At 42.4% G+C, this 21,441-nt stretch overlaps 1 protein-coding gene across 1 annotated transcript; it reads left to right on the top strand.

Moving 5' to 3' along the window:
- The first annotated feature begins 1,439 nt into the window (after positions 1–1,439).
- On the top strand, positions 1,440–17,790 carry ADRA1A (adrenoceptor alpha 1A). Its single transcript, XM_076358840.1, has 2 exons — positions 1,440–2,498; positions 17,193–17,790. The coding sequence occupies exons 1-2, from the start codon at positions 1,616–1,618 to the stop codon at positions 17,702–17,704; spliced, it is 1,395 nt and encodes a 464-aa protein (XP_076214955.1). The 5' UTR covers positions 1,440–1,615; the 3' UTR covers positions 17,705–17,790.
- Positions 17,791–21,441: the final 3,651 nt, after the last annotated feature.

The following is a 21,441-nucleotide window of genomic DNA, read 5'->3' on the forward strand; positions in this document are numbered from 1 at the left end:
GATTGAGCTATGTGACAGTTGTTGCTGCTCCGTGTTTGCATAAAGTGCGATCTGAGGGACTCATCTGAAAGGTGTAATATTTGGACACTTAGAGTCTTACCTTATCTCAGATTTAACAGGAGTAGTCTTAGTGGTGGTTTTTCACGTCTGATCAATATTTTGGATGGGAACACTATATCCACATCTAGGTGCTGTGAAAGGCTTTTCAGCCCACACTTGTAGCTTTTCCCTTCGTGCCCCCCGTGTCTCAGTTCCCAGGCTTATCCTCACTTTTCCATCTGATGTACCTTTTCTCCATATTTAGTCAGCTAAGGCTGAGCTTGGCTTCCAGATACTCTGAAACGTTGTGTCACTCAGTAGGAAACTTGTTCCTTGCAACATCTTCTGCTTGGCAGGAATTGCTTTTCCCTATAGATTTCTAAAATGGGCAGTTTAGCTGGACTAACGAGCAGTTCAGTGGGTAAAGGAGTCACTTAATAAAGAAACCTTAGACTAAATTCTGGACTTATAAATCTGCTTCACAGTTTGTAGTCCTGAATTGTGTCCCGCAGGTTTCTATCTCTCCTAGAACTGGTCTCTGCAGGTGAACTGATAATTAGGATTGATTGCTATCCCTAAAGGAGAACAGATTGCTGCTGAGAACACAGTCAGAAAATTCAGGCAAAAACATCCATGTTGGTCTCTTAGTTGTTGTTAAACAATACCGGGCTGAGAAAGGTTGGTTCCACCGGCTGGAGCCAGCCTGAGGAAGGCTCCCTAAAATAGCCTCCCGCTCTATATGGGAACCATAGCAGTAAGTGAATGTTGCTTCTGGGGATCATATTGCTTGTGTCTTTGTCTCCTTCAGGGGGGTGATCATCTGCAAAGAGCACAACAGCGTGGTGCATCGTTGACGCGGCAAACTTCAAGCTCCCCTCCAGAGCGAGCCAGAAGCTGATGTAAACGAACTTTAATTCGCAGTCCAGGACCTGAAGTGACAACTGCTCCGCAGCATGTAGAAGCCTTGATTGACACTTCAGACCCTGAAGATGGGTGGTGGCAGGTATCTCAAATGACATTGTTGAGCAGACACAGCAGCAGCCTCCACCTTGTCAGGTTTCTAAGCCAGTTGTAAGGCAGAATCAGGACTAACACAAGGTAATTGAAAGCATCAGCAATTTCCTCTTGGGAGAAAGCTAAATTTGAGACCCTTTGGAATATTTATGTTACTTAAATATTGAATCTTCCCAAAAAGGCAGAAATGATTTTAACCTGCAATTCCAATATTTCTCATCATGTAATCCTGGAAAGTAGGATAAATAGCCTCAGTTTTGTGTAGGCTCACTTCTGCACCCCAAGAAAAATGCAAAAGGAGTTAAATTTGACTTGGAAATAGTGGTTATTAACTGTGCTATAACGGTAAAAACATAGGGAGAAAGGTAAATTTTCTAACATGTTTCTGGATCCTTCTCATTGTTCCTGGTGCTGCACTTCTAAGACGTTCTTAAAAACTCTTTTCCCCAAAGTCAGGCAAATGTTGCCTGTAGAACCTTCCGAGAACTGATCTCATCACTCTTTCTACCTGAAAAGGGGGTGAAGTACAACAGCCTTGCATGAACGTTATCAGCCACTCACCATGGCTTTCCTCCCTGGAAACTCCTCTGACTGCTCCAACTGCACCCACTCTGTGGGGCCTGTGAACGTTTCAAAGGCCATTTTACTAGGTGTTATTCTAGGGGGGCTGATTGTTTTTGGGGTTTTGGGTAATATTCTGGTTATCCTCTCTGTAGCCTGCCACAGACATCTTCAGAGTGTTACCCACTATTATATAGTTAACCTGGCTGTAGCTGACCTCCTCTTGACTTCCACTGTCCTGCCCTTCTCAGCTACTATGGAGATTTTGGGCTACTGGGCCTTTGGGAGAATCTTCTGCAACATCTGGGCAGCTGTTGATGTCCTTTGCTGCACTGCTTCCATTATGAGCCTCTGTATCATCTCGATAGACAGATACATCGGGGTGAGCTACCCACTGAGATACCCAAGTATAGTGACAGACAAGAGAGGCCTCCTGGCGTTACTGTGCGTTTGGGCATTGTCTCTGGTGATATCAATTGGACCTCTTTTTGGCTGGAAGGAACCAGCACCAGAAGATGAGACCATCTGTCAAATCACCGAGGAGCCTGGCTACGTGTTGTTCTCTGCTCTAGGCTCCTTCTACCTCCCCCTGACTATTATCTTGGTGATGTATTGCCGAGTGTATGTAGTGGCCAAACGGGAAAACAAAGGTCTGACTTCTGGTCTGAAGACAGAGAGATCTCGTTCTGAAGAAGTGACCCTACGGATCCATCGTAAAAATGCTCCTGAAGTGAGCAGATCAGCATCCAACACCAAGAGCAAGCATCATTTCTCAGTGCGTCTCCTCAAGTTCTCCAGGGAAAAGAAAGCTGCCAAGACCCTGGGGATAGTTGTGGGATGCTTCGTTCTCTGCTGGCTTCCATTTTTTGTAGTAATGCCTCTTGGTAAGTAAAGCAAAACCCCCTACCTTTTACAGAACCTTCCCTGGAGGGAGGGCCATGTTTGCGCCTGTGTACGATAATCCTGACCGGAAAAGCTCTGAGGGAATAATTTTCTCTTGGAAAGCTGTCAAAATCAAAACATTCACCATCACAAAGCAGTGAGTGTAAAAAATAGTCTCAAATGAAACAAGCCATCTGTGGTTCAAAGAGAAGCATAAAATTCTGAAAAGAATGGAAAGGATTTAGCACTCTCTTTCCATGCAGAAAATACTCTTTCAGAACTAGGACTGTTGTTTCTGACCAACTCTGCTATAGGAACAATATCTTTAGAGGGGGTGTGTTTATATCTAAGTTTGCAACCAGTTCTTCAGGTGATATAAATATGTAAAAGGTCAAGACATAAATGCGTTCGGGGTCAAAGTAGCTGTTTACAGACTTGGGGCCAGATCTCCTAGGGCGCTCAGCACCTAATAATCCCTACTGTAAGGAAAAAAATCAGCTTCCTATCAGGAAGTTCACGCTATGAGACACCACACTCCAAATGAAATTAATCTATTTTTTAATTTATCGTATGACCAGTCAGAAGACAGCAGTGAGGATCCTTCAAAATAGTTTTATACTTCTCTGCCTTGTATCCATTGTGGAAACCCACTGAGCCCACTGGCAAAACACTGGCTTCAACCATCATGCTGAATATGAATATTTATTCACCAGTTGTAATTCTAAAGGGGAGGAAAGTCGGGGATTTTTTCTGCTTTGCTATCACTGAAATATAAAGAAGTAATTAGAATTTTAATTAAACCTTGCTCAGTCACCTTTGATGCGATTTCAGGACTTAAACGCAGAATACTAATTTCATACCTATATCTGAGTGCGAGGTATGTGGCACATCACACTGAAGTTTGCAAGAGCTGTACTAAATATTAGTTTTTGAAACATGGAACCTTAAACCTGTGAGTTGCTCAATTTCAGTAGCTTTTCTTATGGAAAGGGCTTACGCTGCATAGGAAAAATGAAGTAAGATTGTGTGGAATTTTTAGCTAGTAACAGAACAATGTGTACAATCAAGAAAAACCAGCCTTACTAAGCATGCAAAGAGAGATTTGGGGATTTTCTTTTCTTTTTTTTTTTTAAACCTTATAAAAAGCTGTTGTTTTTCAGTTAACCTCTACTGGGTTTACCAAGTTTACCAGGTTGCTTTACTGATGTTGCCGTGTGAAAAATCCAAAACTACAGAATCTTTTCTGTTGATGAATATCGGGAAGTGCTGGGCTAAGAGATGTAGATGTTTCATGAGGAGGAGCCCTGAAAGGCCTGGCTCGTGCTGTCCAGGATGTCAGCATGTTGGAATGCTGGTTGCCAAGATGTCTGAAACATAACCAAAAAGGGTTTGCAGGCACGCATTAAACACACTTCTTTTCATCTGCAAATGTGGTTGCCCACACAGAGCTGTTGGTAATTAATTTGCTTTGGATTTAAGACATTTTCTGGACTCAAGAGTGGCTTTGCAATTCTTTGATCCCTTATAAGGAAACTTTCTTGAGGTTAGTTTCCCTATCTTTGCGGGGTTACTATGTTATTTTTAAAGCATATAATAAGTCTTTCAAAACCTATTTGCTACTTTTGTTTAAAGACAAAAAACTATTAAACAGACAAGTGGTACAAAATAACGCCTTCAAAAAAAACAAAGGAAACACGTCTTGAGACATCTTGAGACACCCAGAGCCAGAGACTCACCCAGAGATGATTGCATATGGCACTCTACACCTATACCATGCACAACACTTTCTAAAAGACAGTAACCAACCGTTTTCAGACCTATTCTGCAGACAGGTGAAGGCAGGCATAGGGAGGAGAAGTGATCCGGCCAGGATCACGCAGCAGATTAGTGGCAGAGGTCAGACTTTTCAGATGGGCAGAATACCCCGTTGCTGAAACCGCTGACTGTTGTGGAGTTCACAACACAGCTGGCTGGGCAACAAGAACTTCATTGTGCCGAAGACCAGTTCTGCGGCTTTGTGGACATGGGACAGACCTATAAATGGTCCCATCAGCCATCGGCTACTGCAGGTCACTTCAGTCATTTGTAGGAGTCGGAGCCGTTCAAAAGCAGGCCTCCCTCAATGAAGGCTGCTCATGAGACGGACATTCTTAAACTATGCTACGCAAACCACTTCAGACAACTGGCAGGCGCTTACCACTATGCAGCGGAAGTTCCCAAAACATGTTTATTTTACTGTGATCTACAGCATCTTCAGGATCCCCACATCTATTAACATCAACTCTACCAGCCAAGAACCACTTTAAAACAAGAAACACCAGGCTTGTTAAAACGTACAATAAATGGGGTAGAAACTTTTGGGGTGTCGGTATGGGAAGGGCAAGCGCGATAGAAGGATCTCAGGAGGGAGATAAAGGCATGACAACCATATCAGTAGATGCTGCTGAAAATAACTGGACAAACAGTTTGAGTATCCCTGCCATAAGACAATATCTTAATTGAAATTGGTGCGTAACGTTGCCAGTTTTTTTATCTGTGTAAGCGATGTCTGTCTTACCTTCTTAGATGGATGGAGTTTCATTCCAGGCAAAGGGTCTGTGCAAAAGCTTTCAGTCCAATAGTCCAATACACCTTCTTCTCACTTGGCTTTGATGTTTGTGGAGTAAGCCAGGGAATGATAATCCTGTTGCATGAAAAGAACTGAGGTTAAGATTGTTTTTTTTCTCTACATGGTGGAGTGCAAACCCACCCTTCACAAAACTTCTGTAAAATAAGAGTGTCAAAACAGCTGATTCCCCTTGGGAGAAGTCAGGTTTTCATTTCTGCATGCACTTCCTCTCCCTCTTTAGAGGTGACCCAGTGGATCCACTCCTAGTCTCAAAGTTTCCCTGTAAAAGCTTCTTTGAACTCAACATATCTTCACACATTGTTTAACATAACCTTCCAAGTCAAAGCTCGTGTGCCCCGACTAGATCTGCAGTCTTTGTATTCCCCTGATTAAATCTCGGTTCCTCTATAGACACATAGCTTTCCTAGTGCAATGAAAGGTCCTTTCCCGTGACGGTTTAGGGAAGGCTTAGACCAACTGAAATGCAGGGTAAGAGGCAGCAATAGGCACCTACATAGGAGTTTAAACAGAGCCTGCAAGAACTGTGAGGTCCTTTGTCTGTGTCCATTAGCCTCTATACATGACACCTGTTCTTAGCAAGCTCAAATTCTGTCTCTGCTCTGCAGCAGTGGAAGTCTGATGGTGTAAAGTGCTTTTTATTCTGCAGACCTTCCTTTGAATTGCTATTACACAAAATAAGCTGTAAACCCATTGCTGAATTAGCTTTATTGGGGGAATTCTGCACAGACTCTTCCTATAAACGTCATTGCCTACGAGCAACCACGTCCAACACTTTAGCCCTAGTATTAGGTTGTAAAGACAGACTGATGTCCATGTACATCTACAGCTCTCTGCAATTGCTTCCCAAGCAGAAGATTTTCAGATATGTCCACCAAACGTTCCTCATTCTACACTAGGCATCCACCTTCCTATAAGGTTAAGTATACAAGGGATATATTCAACAGAAGGAAGTGTTAACCTGAATAAGTTACTTGCTCATTTAAGAGCTCTAAATGCTTTCACTGACCGCCACTTGTTTAGTACAGGCTGGTGTTTGCTCCAAGCAGACTATGAGAGCATCCTACTCCATCCAGGTAGTCTATTATTCAGCCCTTCAGAGAAGGTAGCTGGAAAGGATGTTTCCCTGTCCACTTTAGGGCTACTGCTCTCACATATCATCTTCTACACCTGTTGCATCATTTTCTTAATCCCTTATTTCTCTTCTGCAAGACTTAATCACCAATCATTCCTAACTGCTAGCCACTTATTAATCCCTTGAGCATCCCCATTTAACATCCCCTCATGTTAATTTTCATGGTGAGAATAGCTTTAAAGCTTTTTAGTGCTGACCTTCACACTTTGGTTACCCCGTGCTTGGCTCCTTCCTCAAAACATAACTGCACTAAAGCACTCCATTCAAACAGCTAGGAGGAGTGCAAGCCAGGTGTCATGAACAGGGGATTATGCCCCACGCACTCCTTTACATGAGCAAGAATACACTGCTTTACTGAAGGGAATTAAGATCTATGATCTAGCTGGGAGGACTAGCAGCTGATAGGGCTGCATTTTTGTTTTGTACATTAGTCAAAACCTTCTTATCACCAAGTTTCTTTTTTCCAAGTGAGCTATAAATTGAAGCCCTGCTTCTCTTCCCAAAGTTCTTTAAGATCTCCTTTGACATGTTGCCAAAGTTCTTTAAGATCTTGGGGCAAAAAAAAATTGCCCTAAAGCAAGCAACATTGCTTTTCAAATCGGAGCAACCATATTCTCTTAGGCACCAGCAAATAGGGACTACATGAAGCTGAACTAGAAACCTGAGAACAGGTTCTTAGAGGAACTTGAATGTCAAGGAGCAGCAAGAGCAGTGCTACTCCAGAGGGGAGAACGAGCCAGGAACAGAGGGTGACAACAGCGCAGGCAGGAGCCATGCCCTCCCCAAAAACGTGCGCTCGCCGTACCTGAGCAGAAGCAGGCAGAGGTGGCATCTATGACAGGTTCAGCCAACAGTCCAGTAATCACCACACAAACACAAAACAACAAAACAGAGCCAGCAAAGAACAGGCCTGAGCTCGCCTACATCACTCAAAGAGGGGCAAAGAGAAGAGCCTGACCTTATATGCAGCTCCTAGGCCAATGGGCAGGGGGGTTGTGGGTAGAGGCCACAGATGAGGCTCATCTGGGCAATTAAGGCTTGTTGGGCCCTGGCACTCTGCAATAACAGCCTGCCACAACAGCATGTTTCTTCCATTTCTGTTTTTTGTTTTCCTCTTGCAGTTGCTAGAAAGGGACATAGACAGATATAGAAAGAAATGCTCAGAGCTAGAAGAGTCTGGAAATTCAGTGCACGCCCGTAGTGATGGCACCAGTTTTCAAGGTAATGTTGAGGATGATGTCACAACTGCCAGAACAGACCTTTTCCTGTAGCTGGAAGACACTTATGGGTCGCTCTGGGAATTTTTCAGAAGGTTTATTTTCAACAACATAGATGACAGTGCTTGAAGGTTGTTTTGAGGTGAAACATGCGCAGAACCGATAGAAAAAAGAAAAAGGGCTGGGTTATTACAAAAATGGTCCTAAGTTGGGATCGATGGCTCATCTTAACAATCCCTCAGAAGCAAACAAACTCACAGAGCTTTGTTTGTTGCCCACTTTCTGAGGCAAGCTAGCTTAAATCTATCTGGTTGTAGATGTTGTGTTCAGAAGCAGAAAGAAGAAAAAAGGGAAAGTCTGAGAGAGGATATCACAGGGGAAAAAACAATCCAGACTATTAAACTGGGCAAGGGAGAGGAAGGCTTTTAGCATTTGTCAATCATTCTCATGATGAAGAGAGCAGAAAAGAGGATACGCTGGAGGGTATTTATATTTGTAGTAGAATAGTAAATTAGTCTTGTGAGCTGACACAAACACCAGCAAGGGAATCCTCTAACCTTGCCTACGTGCCTGTCTGCAGCTGGTTTCTAATTACTATTTTGTGGCTGTTTTTTAAATGGAGTCAAAGAGAATGACTCTCTACTTTCACTAGAGGTAAACCAGAAAAATAAAATGCATTTTTCTATCTCTGCCATTGATGCAATACCTCAGGATGTCACAAGGTGCGGAGTAGGAACATGCACCGACGTTTGGAGGTTGGTGGATTTATCCCTGTGTTTTCCTGTGAGGTTTGCATTTGTTGTATATATCATCACTTGCCGTATGTTTAATAAGGTGGCTGATTTAACTATGGCACCTTGCTTGGGCTCCAGGGGCATGAGTTCATACCCAGTCCACTCAGCTGTAAATGGGAAATTTATTTTTGGAAGTCAAAGGTGGCCAGACAGGACAGAAAAGCTGCAGTGGTTTGTATGTTATCAGATAAGAAATTCAATTACCCTAATCATGCTGGTAAGGCATGATTGACCTGTCCTCCTCTATGTTGCAACACAAAGCTTCCATTAGTCTATTAGGGTACATTATTTCCCAAAGGCTGTGCTTCAAGGACCCATCTGATTTTTGGTACCAGTGAAAAACATATCAGGTATAGCTGTATGGCCTCTTGCTCTTTTCAAGATCATCTGACTCTCGATTCAATGTGTTCTCCTGCCAGAACATGTTCAGATCAACTCCCACGGTTTCTGGATAAGCCATCTTGTGTCCTGCCCACTTACTGTCAAAGTAGCTGGGCTTTGGACCGTGTTCCTTTGTCATCGTGAACCAGAATATGACAGAGTCGGGTCAGGGAAGTTAAGCCAGGGTTTCTGCTTCACCCATATCTTATCACAGCAGGAGTTCAAATACCTGCTACTGTCTTGAAGTTTATACCCTGCAATTCACTCTGTTCCCTACCTGCTGACCCCTGCAGACAGCAGTGTTTTACTGAGCAAAATCTGGGAACACCATTTCAGAGTAACGCACAGGATCCACTAGTGTGAGATACTGAGAGCAGTTTAAACATGTTTTTTAGGGTCTTTTGGGAGCACAAAAAGGCAGTGCTTGTGATTCATCCATCCCCCATAGTTTAAGCAGCAGTATAATGGGAACCGCCAGAGTGTGAGATTCAGCAGTGAGCTGGGATCCCTCAGTAACAGGTTAACTGTAGATGCGGAACAGAAAGTCACCAATTTCCTATAGAATCGAAATAATTTTGGTTGATGATACTGAAGCAATGGGTAGTATTGTCTTATCCTGTGAAGGCAGTGTTAAAGAGAAGGTGTTTACAACTTGGGAGGGTAAATAAGTTTGCTGGCAGAGAAAAAAAGTAAGAGAAAGCAAAAGTTTTCCTGGGGAGGACTGTGTAGAGTTGCACCAGCCTTCTAGGGAATCACAGTGGAAAATAGGGGACTACAGTATACTATCCTGGCATTTCCCCATACAGAAGATAAATAGCTTCCCTTCTTTTCATGAATCTTTTCTTCTTTAGAATTGGACAGATGGTCTCGTAGTAGTAAACAGAAGCGTGGGACCCTCCTGTCCCTCCCACCCCTTTACTTGGAGGGCAGAGAGTAAGGCAAGCAGCCCGTGCGCTCCCTTGACATCGTCATGGCTGGGTCATCCAGATATTCAGAGAAGCAAGGATCTGAATCCCCTTTCTTTTCGTTGTTCAGTTGATAATAATATAATAAAATACAATGAATAAAAGCTGTGACAACCTAACCCTCAATATAGTTTTCATAGCAGAAAATGTTGAATTCCAGCCATGGAGGAAATATTGAGAGCTAGATTTCTCACATTAGCACTTCAGTGTGTTCCCTCAGCAACAAAAAGAAAAAAAGGGGGAAAAAAAGAAGAAGAAAGCCCCAGCTCGTTCTCTGGAGCACAGGTCAGGGAGAAGGGTGTTTACACTCCTTGAGCCATGGAGCACAAGTTTGAGTGTGTGTTAAGCCATTGAATGGGGAGAAAATAAGCCATGAAGATAAACAGCCAAGGTATTTCCTCGGCAAGTTTTTTATTTTTTTCTAAAACCAAGGGGCATTTTTCATAAACACAGACTGGAAAGGCTTTGTTGGTCTAGGTTGCTAACTCGGCTACACTGAAGCCAACGGCAAAGATCCTGCTGACTTCCCTGTGGCCAACATTTCTCCACTGTTACCGAGTCCTGAAACGTTGTGTCCCACTGATTCATAACACAGCAAAGCAGCAGAAGGAATTGGCGATATTAATAGCCATTTATACTGAAAACAAGGGAGAGAAAGTGGAGTCAGTTGGGCTGTTTCGTAATTCACATCTGTGGCTCTCCTGCATGCACTATCTGTCAGAGAAGGCTTGTCCTTGTCTTCAAAACCTTCCTGCTTTGTGTAGTCACCACTTTCAAGTCCCCGGAGTAAATGAACCAAGAATGTAATTTTTCACTCGCTCTGAAACATCACAGCGCAATTTAGGATTTGTTAGTGATTGAAAGGCGATGAGTGATTCTCCCACCCCACGAAGCAAATGTCAGGCTTTGTCTTCAGTTTGGATACATAAGGGGTAGATACTCAGCTTTTGCTGAAGAAGATAATTCCTGTATTGCTAAGCCCAAGGATTCCAAAATCACGAGCGACAACCGCATAGTGACAAACTCGTGAGACAGGCTGAGAGAGACTCATCCTTTCAAACTACTCTCTGAACCACCCGCTTGGGGTTTTTTAATTTTTAAAGGAAAGCTAAGGTTTTGTTGTAAGTGCATGACTCCGAGAGCGAGGGCTTCGGGATGAATATCAAACATCTTAAAAATGTGAGCAATGAGATCCAGAATCATTCCACTGCAGTAACAGCATGGGAGCTGGAATTTCAACGACAATGAAATTGATTTGTAAAACAATGCGATTATTTGGGTTTACATGGCTAACAAAACCTCAGTTTACCTTCCCATGGTTTTTTATCGGCTTTCTAAATCTGCAACTGCCCACAGTGAATCTGGAAATAGTTGCTTGCTGAGATGTTTGCCCTTCGCCAGAAATATCATCCATCGTAAGTGGGTACAATATGAAACAGAGCATAAATTAGGTCTGAAAAAATCCAAATGATCAGAGCACCGTTCCCAGACTGACCCATTCCTATTGCCTGTCCTTTCTACCTCTCACCTCTGTCCAAACACCCGCACCCTCCTGAATCCTTTTGTGAAGAGAAACAAACTCTCACTCCTTCTACAGCTGTTTATTATGGGTCAGGGATATCTAGGCACAAAGTCACTCTCATTTCCCCCTGAATCAGCCACAATATTCCAGGCCTTGCGACAGGCACAGCTGTAAACATGCAAGACTTGCCAGATGCAGGCTTTTACCCTTCCTCATGTCTATGAACCGCTGTTCTGCGTTTGTTACGTTCATTTGATTGTACAAAACCCAGAAGCATTTCCTACTGTTCAAGGGTTTTTTGATCCCATTTTTTGTTCCCACAGAAAATACTTTCCATAAGGGACCAGCAGGGTGAGACGTGCTGGGAGAGCATATATGTACAGAGTGCAGCTGTTGCATGTCTACAGCAATACATATATATATACACACACACAAATATACTTTCCAAGGGATGGTTTGTGTTTGACCCGAGATGCAGTATAGAGTGCCAGTCTTATGGAATAAAGTTCAGTGCTAACACTGAGCTTGGGAACACAAGATGTAACACATTTATCAATGTTTGTAGAGCAGACTGCCCCACGAGAGCTCTAGGGTGCCCCTGGTACAGCGTTAGTCTACGTGGGGACATCAGTGCTCCTCTGTGCTTCATCCTCCGGGTCTTTAGGGCAATTGCTCTGGAATAGCTGCTGCCCTCTAACTTGACCTCTTTAGGGCAGATCCCAGGACCTGAGTTATAAGCTTTGCCCCCCTGTAAACCAGACCACTATCCCTGTTTCCAATTTGCTGTGATTCCAGAGGCGTATTTCCTATACGTCAGAGGCAAGAGATGCTAGGATTTTTGTTTGACTTCTGTGCAAGGTTTAAAATGGGTACTTTTCCTGATTCCCTAGGACACTTTAAGCCCTGATAACATAACACTAACAAATACTGTTTGGTTCTCTGCTCATAAGGTGCACGGGCACTGCTGTCATCTCCTGAGTGGAATCTGTAACGTGCAACATAAAAGGGGGGAAAAAATAGCGAACCTAAACAGAGCTGCAAGATTTACTAGCAGAGATGGATTTTAACACCACTGTTGGTCCATCGGTCACAAAAATGTATGGGATCTTATTCCCGTGGTGCTGACAGAGGCGATACAGAGTAAACAAATAACACAAGTTTCTGTAGTCTGGCAGCTTCTAAACGCCTCTGCTGTCCATCAGTGAAGCGACGCACGACATCAGTACTGGCTTTTAAACAACCTATAATCAAGCAGCTCTGTAAGTTCTGACAAACGACAAAGTCAAATTACATCTTTGTGACTGAATTGGCACTTACTCACCAGGAGGTACATGGAAAACTTATCTCTCAGATCTGAAGAAACTTCGAGTTGACAAACAGGAAAATAAATGATGAGGGAAGGGAATGCAAGCCTGACGTTTTTCAGGGGTGAGTGATGAAATACTTAATGGCAAAGGATCTCAGGAGGCTAATAGTACATTTTATTTTATTTTATTTTATTTTCATATAACAACCAATTGAATTGTGCTACTGACACTTGAGAGTTCTCAACCTTTTGAAAACAAAGCAGGAATTCAAGCATCATTTAATCAATCTACAATTCAAAGGCATGAAAAGATCATTTGAAGTTTTCCTTACTGTTCCTCCAGCACAGACTGCAGGGAGACAATGGATGATGAAGCCTCTAAACTGTAATCAGTTTTGCCACTATTTACCATTTTATTCCTGAGAGCGTAGCGGGGAAGACATTAAGGCCTGTGAATTGGATAGAGAATTTGTTTCAAGAAAGAAAACTTTTCACTTCTCAGCTGCTGCTCACTCTCCAACTCTATCAGAGGATACCTGGATGGCAGCACTTTATTAATCTATGACTACACCTAGCCTCGAGTGAGAGAATTGGAAAAGCTTGCTCTGGAGAATTAGGTGCCATTTCACCAAGTTTCTTTTGTACTGCCTACTGCTACGTAGGAAACAGACAGTCTTATACTCTATACCCTAAAGAAGAGAGAATTCACCACTCTGGTTGTTTAATCTCATAGTTAATTACGGTCATTGTTTAAAACAAAAACAAAAACAAACAAAAACAAACCACAAAAAAACCCCCACGAAGCCTATGTTTTATTTCTACTTTGAACTCATCTGACTTGAGCTGCCAGCCACTGCCCGGTTCGATATTTCGGCACACTGAACAAACCATTTTATCACCAGGCTTAGAAGCACTGTTTGAAAATTACTCCCGCTTGCTACCAGATACATCAACCACTGATATTAATCATGATAGCAACGTCACTGAATATTAAAGGCCTGGAAGAAAAGAATACATTCTTAGTATTCTGATTCCCCAAGGACTTGGAGAATATGATATTTTTCCCCTTTTGCCAGATACTCAGGTAGCCAGCAGAAAAGATTAGGGAAAGTTTCTGAACTACAGAGGTAACCGGGCGTCTGCAATAGAAGGGCATTGCTTTCTGTGGCCCTTTGAATAGGACACCATGTTTCTATAGAGGCAGTAAGCAAATGCTAACGTGTCAATAGTTCCTCACAGCAGTCCTGCATCATACAGAATGATTTTGCTCATTCTACAGAGAAGATGCAGGAGGCGAAATATTTTTTTGCAACCTACACAACAATTCAGTGGCTCAAGGTTTAGACATGTTGATCTTGATTTATATTGCTCTGGAAGTTGAGTAAGCTGTCGACATAAGTGAGAAGAGGGTCCAAATTATTTTTACTTTGACTTTACATCTAGCTCTGTTACATAGTTGGTCCGTTGACTATCAATTCCAGCCTCAGTCCTTTCAAGATGCTGCTGACAATATTTCTTCCTATTGCCATTAGTCCTGTTTCATTCACAGGACAACACACAGTTATAGTGAAGCCTGGAGACAGAGCTTTAGCTGGTCTAAACTTATGAAACATCACTGACTAGCACAACGAAGTGCGCAGCAGAGCAAAGCTACTGTCCTACAGCCCAAGTTGTGTCCACCACTGGAAAGAACGAGTTAAAGACAGCAGGTGATGGGGTCTACAGGTAGCAAAGTTTGTACGCTGTTGAAGCTACTTTTGTTTTCTTTTCACTGTGTTGTTCCAAGGCAACAAGTCTCTACACTGATGAACCAAAAAAGGTTACATTAATAAATTAGCATGCAGATCCCCACCCCAAAAAAAGAGCAAGAGACAGACTCTGACACTGGCTATTTTCTATTTTTAACAGACTTTGGCAAGACACTAGCATTCCGTTTAAAGTGAGCCAGAAGTTGCAGCAAACAGGAATTGTTATTGTTTACCCATTTTTACACTCAGCCTCACACAGCTGATTCCCTAAACCGAGATTTGTTTCACCTTTTGTCTTAACACAAAATGGGAAAGCAGTAGATACGCTGCAATTAAATGAGGAAATAAAGAAAAAACTGGGCATGATTTGGGCATTTAGAAGCCTTTCGTTATTTTTCATCTGCCAATGACTTCAGCCAGAAAGTTCTTTGAGAACTTTATTTAGGAAAAACGGCATTAATTTGCTGAGAAAAATTCTAGGTCGTGGATATGCCTGCTCACTCATGTCTAACTGCAAAACAGCGTTTGCTTTCTTTAGCGCGACATTTTTGGTCTTCAGAACTGGTTGATATTGAAACTGGTAGTGAAGCCGCCCTACCTAGCTAGCTCAGAGCAACACAGAAGCAGTCACAGAGGCAGCGAGACTCGTGCTTGATGCCCAGGTTGTAACGGGTTGGAATCAGAGGTTCAGCTGCTCCAATACAAAGAGCAAGCTCCTGTGGCATGTTCTGCACTGCCCCTGGGTATTCGACTCAGTCTCACTTCTCTGCTGCTCCAACACACACCAGATGCCCTGGGTCTTATGGGACCTCTCCCAGGTCAGAGATAACTGGAAGGCTTCTCGCCCTACCACATCTCCTATTTCTTCCTTGACGGCAGCGTGTCCTCTGGGCACATCAGCTCCACTCAGAGGTAGGAGCTGGTGCCACGGCAAGAAGACATTGCTTCACATTTCACAGCGGAGACCATGTTCAGCAGAATGAGCAAGTCATTAATCACGCTGCACTATTTGTATCTCTGGTTTAGGCAATATTTTGATACATTCTCACACAGGCAAAAACACCCTGAGAATTCCTTTCTGGCTTCTGCCACTTGAAAGCATTTGCTGCACTTGCTGTAGCTTTGTTTGACAAAGATAGGAAGAAAAAGATTCAAACCAAAGTTCAGCAGCTCTCAGAATTAAATTAGAACACCCTCTGATTGCATTATTAGCTTTTCCTAAGTCAGGGGAGGTCCAACGAACCGATCGATCCCTGTAAAGCTTAGAAGCTGCTTACAGACGTAGTTGAACTGCAGAGGATGACAAATGTATCGATGCCTGAATCTTCCACAGTATTTCTTTCAACATGCACATGCTTACGATTTTTCCAGGGGGAAGCAGGAGGACAAGCATTTGTCAGTGCTGAAAGTTCTATTTATTATAAACTTGACTATAAAGTCCAAAACAAGCCAATTGTGTTTTCTGGGAAATTATTTTTCTTCCTGTGCCCAAACTAATTACTGACACTGGTATGATAGAACCACTTTTTTTTTTTCCCCCTTTCTTTTAAAGGAGGCAAGAAACAGCCTTTCCCCTTGACAACACACGGCAAATATTTTTCTCTTTCTCTGGTTCTACATTCGTTTTGCAAAATTGGTCTTAGAAGTGCTGTTATCACTTATTCCCACCCCAGCATCACACAGAGTTTAGTCTTCTGGTTCATTCACATTCAGACAATATTGTTTTTATTTCTAAGCAAAGAGAAGTACCAAATAAGAGAATTACAGGATCTTGTTACAATGGCCACTTTCCAGTGTCATTCAAGAAAAGCAACAAATTTCTAAACAATTCTCCGTAAGCAGCAGTGTTGACTCTTCAATATCTTAAATATGTCTCTGTAGCTTAACAATAACATCTCTCCGTGAGTAAATCTCTTAAGCATTTACTGACATCCTATTCAAATCATTTAAAGTTAAAAACTTGCTTGTACAAGCAGTAAGGAGCTCACGTTGTAGTTAAACCAAAACCCAAAGGTTTGGCATTAGGAAAATGTTCCCAAGATTTTAAATCAGCAGATAACTCATAATTAAATCCTATGTTATCATATATCATAATCTATTTTTTTAAAAGGATATTAGTAATACTATTTAATTTTCAATTCGCATGGTCACTTGTAGTTGACTGTTGCTGTGCCGGGACAGTGAGGACTAATGAATGCACAATTTATGGCTCTGTCACTGATATGCTGAATAAGCTGCATCAAAAAATTTCAAATTTTTTGAATGTTATCCTGCCTTCTATATAGTAAAAAGTCCCACAGTACTTTCCTTACTAAGGAGCCAACTAAGTTCTTCTTCTTTGAATCATCTCTGGGCAGTAACCTTGCAAATATATATCAGTCTATATATTATGGCTGCCCATGAGACCCTCTCCAGTGTTCACTGATGTAAGAAGGAACATTTCCTTTAACTTCTCTGAATTTTAGATGCATTCTATGAGACAGAAAAATGTGGAAAGTTAGATTTTCTAAAGGTTTCAAGGGAAAATACTTTATAATTTTTAAGACTTTAGCTGGAATGCAGTCAACTCAGTAATCTGACTTTTCACTTACTCTGACTTCTGAAGTGATGCCATTTTCTTGCCATTTGAAGCCCCTTTTGATGACCTCGTAGATATGACTATAATTTGGCTAAATAATCTTGAATTAGGAGTCCTGGAGGAAGCAATTTTTGTCTATCACTTGATACCAGTCCTCTCGCTTGCCTCTCTGGCTGTAAATGGGAATACAAAGCTTGTATAATAAAGTAGGTGATGTCTTGAATCAATCTCTGATAGAACATCCATGTAATTGTATGACACCATATCTTCTGAAAGACTTGTTCCTGCAGGAATTGGGCTTTGAGTCATAAATTTTCCAAGACAGAACAGAATCTTATTTATTTTTTCCAGTGTTTAAGTTTCTTTGGTTACCTGCAATTTCTCACTGCCTCTGCCTTAATACTCTGTGTATTTTCCATTTTAGGTTCTTTCTTTCCTGCAATCAAACCCCCGGACACACTTTTTAAAATAACATTTTGGCTTGGATATTTAAACAGCTGCATCAACCCCATAATCTATCCGTGCTCAAGTCAAGAGTTTAAGAAAGCGTTCCAAAACGTCCTGAGAGCGCAGTGCCTCCAAAGGAAGCAAGCAGCAAAGAAACAATCCCCAAGTTTCAACCTCAACCATCCCACTAGCCAAAGCATGGAGAGACGCAAAGGTGTGGTCCGTATCCCTGTTGGCTCGGGAGAAACCTTCTATAAGATTTCCAAGTCAGATGGGGTCTGCGAATGGAAGATATTCTCCGCTGTGCAAAGCATGCCTGCAAAAAATGCAGTTTCTAAAGACTGTACTGCTGCCAAAGTGAAAAGTAAAGGTTTCCTCCAGGAATGCTGCTGTGCAGGCACTTCAGGGAACCTTGTCCATGAAAATTGTAAAGTGCCAACCATTAAAATACACACCATCTCCCTCAGTGAAAACGGGGAGGACATCTAAAGGACTGAATGTGTCCAGCAGCATAGACTGGCAAACTCGTGGCTCTGCTAATGGGATGTTGCTCTTTTTCTTGGGAAGTAGAAGTAGATGCTACAACAGTTGAAAGGATCCAGGTGAAACAAGTAGCATACTGTAAAACAGGGCCAAATCTTTTGAGGAGCGACGTCTCTGAGTGCTGGTAGCCTGAACGAAGCCCCTTAAAGACAGTGAATGGCTTCGGTGGATGGTGAGCACCCTACGGTCTTCTGAGAGACTGGCCTCTTCAAGTCATTTGCTTGACATTTAAAGGCTTTATTTTTCACTGTATTCCCGTTTCGAAGTTCCTACTGCTCTGATTTAGGTGCAATGGGGGAGAAAGAGCAAACTACAAAGACCCCATGCCGATTTCAGCATGGATACTTTCAGACAGCTCCACATTTAGAGCCATTTTGTGATTCTGTCCCCCCAAAAAAGCTAAACCTTGATTCAACAGCCAGGAGAGCTGAGGTTTGGAGGCTCAGGTCTTGGGACAGTGTTTACAGATCTCTGCTTACTTTTCATTAAGGGACTGCGGACAAGAATGTTTTCCTATCGTGTCTTGCCTCTTTTGTTCATGTCCAGGTCCTGGCCTGGTACGGTTCTGCACGCCTTGTTGAAGAGAACAGGCAGTTCTTTGGATTTGCATCTTCAGCTGGGCGGCCTCGTTGGTCCTCATTCCTGGGCTGCACCAGGTGGGGATTTGGTCTTCTGTAATGCCCACAAGGCTGCTTGTCCTCAACCTGTCTGGACAGGCAGTCACTTCAGCTCACAGGGCATAGCAAAAACACGACCTTGGCTCTTGCCCTGCTTGGAGTCATTCTAAGTTTCCCTTTGTGCTGTGGATTTCAGTAAACTCCACTACCAAGGGAAACGATCCAAATGGCTGCACTCCACCTAGCTTCAGAGACCAACCAGAACTTCTCTTTTTTGTACAACCAGCCACCCAAATCTCCAAACAAAATCAAATGAAGATTTGCATGCATCCTAGGTTTGTTTGGAAGGTCTCTGCGCTTTGACGTGGGTCTAATAAAATTCAAAACTAGGTAAGTCATCATCAAATAAGGCTCAAAGAGGTCACTTCCACTCATCCATTTGTTTTGCTTGTTCTGAGTCCAGCAGGGACCTGCTTAAAGACTCAATAACTCCTTGCTCATGTGCTTGCTAGTCAGATCAGTGCCACAGTCACTGGAAAAGCTGTAGACATTTTGCTGTCTCCCTGCCCAGTGTTATGCTACATTCCTTTTCTGACTCCTTCAATACCAACTGCTCTAAGCTCTCTATGAGATCCTAGGTACCCTGGAGTCAGGAACTTTACCCTCGTTCTGAGCAGTGGGAGTTCAGCACGTTAAATGACTTCAGGATATACATCCCCATGAGAAAGGGCCATCCTTTGGGAATTTGGGAGAAAAGTATTTGGAAGCATGTTATATTTTAATATAGCTAATCCAAATAAATAAATAAAAGAGCTGTTCAGCATCTGGAACAAATAGTCGGAGGAATTCTCTGTACAATATTAGAAATAAGCAGCTCTTGACATAACTCCTCCTGAGCCTGCCAAGTAAGAATGCAGCTTCTTGAAACAACACATAAGCCTTTACTCATGTCTCAACGTCAGCTCCTGTGCTGAATATCTACTGGCTTGAAAAGGGAAAGGGCTTAAGATAAGGTTAGCTTTTACAGGATAGGGCCTTGAAAGGACACCTTGATATTATTGATGAGGAATCATTGTTTATTCATCTCTCATTCAGTATTAAGTCCCCAACGTCAAGAGAATTTCAGTCTTCTGTGTCTTTTATTTATGCATGAATGAGATTCCTTTCCTCCTGCAAACACATATTTGCAGCTAGAACATTAACAGACAATTTGCAAAAGTAAAATCTGATCCTTGGAGTTCTGGCAATACTGTTGCTTTGCACAGTCCCGGAAGCAGAAAGCAACCTCAGAGCGTAAATGCACTTCACATCTATGCATGGGCAGGATGATAACCAAGCACTGCCGCTGTAAATAAATGTTGAGCTCAAAGTGAAAGAAGAGAGCAGATGGACCTAAGCCTGCGTTTCACATAGACAATTCACAGAGGCAGAACAAGCCAGCTAATTTTCCCCCCTACATTTGGCCCTGTTCTCAATGCGTTAAAATTACTGTGTAATATCAGCACACCTAGGAAACCTATTACAAAGTGCCCATTTACAGGTCTCGCTAATCTTGCAGGATCAAAAGTAAAATCTGTAAAAGTAAGAATCGTGTCTTTGGGCAGATTCACTAGTATTTACTCAGACACCACCAGCCTGATGAAGCTATGTCAGAGAACAAGAAAGGTGTAAAAGGCCTGGTAACGTTGGCATCTTTTTTCTGGTGTAATAACCAAGAACACTTCAGGTCCCACACGTGCTGGTAAACTTTCCTTGCAGCACGTGCTGCCTCAGAGATATGTTACAGGTGTTTTGAGGTGCTAATAAGTCACATCAAGCAGAGGGCTTGCTTTTCCCAGCCTTCAAACAAATGAGTACGCAGTGGTAGGGAAAATGAAGCTAACAGTTCTCAACTCAGCCTGCAGTGGTGTTGAAGACATTGACAAGACACTTGAATTTGGAAGCATAGTGTTTTTCAGACCATTAAGCTTTTGTTGTGTTTGGTGGGCCAGGGAATGGCACTGTCTACCTCTTCTTATTCTTGGAAAATGAAATATCTAGCTTAGCTGATTAGCTGAAGCAAATAGTTGTTTGTTCTCCCACACGAATGCCGCATAAGATAGATACAGAATGTCCCAAACAGGTTAAAATTAGAGAAGAATTCAAATCAAATCCCTGGACCCAAACCTTTATTTATTTCCAAAAGCGTGCACTCACGGACAGCAAATCCGTAGCATTATCCCATTTTTAGTTTAAATAAGAAACCCACCCCTTAAAGCTTTTCTTAGGGTTTTTCAATAAAGTCTAGAATTTGAAACTAGAAGTGTTGAAATACATGAAAAAAATATTCTCATGGTATTTCAAGCCAAGACCAGAAGCAGAAAAGCTGGAAATCTCATAAGAAAGTCACATGAGATTTGTGGTTGAGGTTTTCAGTCTCACGGGATTCAAATACGTGGGACATTTATTTGAACAAAACCTGAACTCTGAAACATTTTGAAAAACACCCATTAAATTGAGCAAGACTAGCAAGATTTAAAATCTTCACTGCACACACTTGCTGCCCAACCCTTTCTGTATACTTATTTTATAACTTGAACCAATAAGGTAATTTGTGCCATCTCTCCTTTGGAGCTGGGAGATTTACCCAGGGTCTATCCAGTAATTCTAGATTTGTTGAGGTTTCATGGTGTCAGGCAAGTGGTTGTTGTGGAGCTACACATAGGCTGACACAAATCAATTAGTCATTTAATTCCAGAGCAATTCTGAAGTAGCAATATGATATAAATCTGTAAGATGAGGATATATAAGTCTGGATAGACAGGCATGGAGAGTCACCTTTGTGGCACAGCGCTCCTGCTTGTGAGAGGCAGAGGTTAGAATAATGAAGTCTTTGTCTCATCTTCATCCTTTTTTTCTGTCATCAAACAGATGCTAAAGGACCGCTCTCTGTCCAGTGACTCTGAAAAGCATTCAGACCTCAGCATCAGGCGAGCCTGGTCCCAGCCACACCTCTGCTGCTGTCACATTTGCCAGCAAAAACAAACACATAATTCGTTTGTCTCACTCAGAGAATTTCTGCATGAA

Source organism: Aptenodytes patagonicus, chromosome 24 (assembly GCF_965638725.1).
Source record: "Aptenodytes patagonicus chromosome 24, bAptPat1.pri.cur, whole genome shotgun sequence".
Classification (NCBI taxonomy): Eukaryota; Metazoa; Chordata; class Aves; order Sphenisciformes; family Spheniscidae; genus Aptenodytes; species Aptenodytes patagonicus.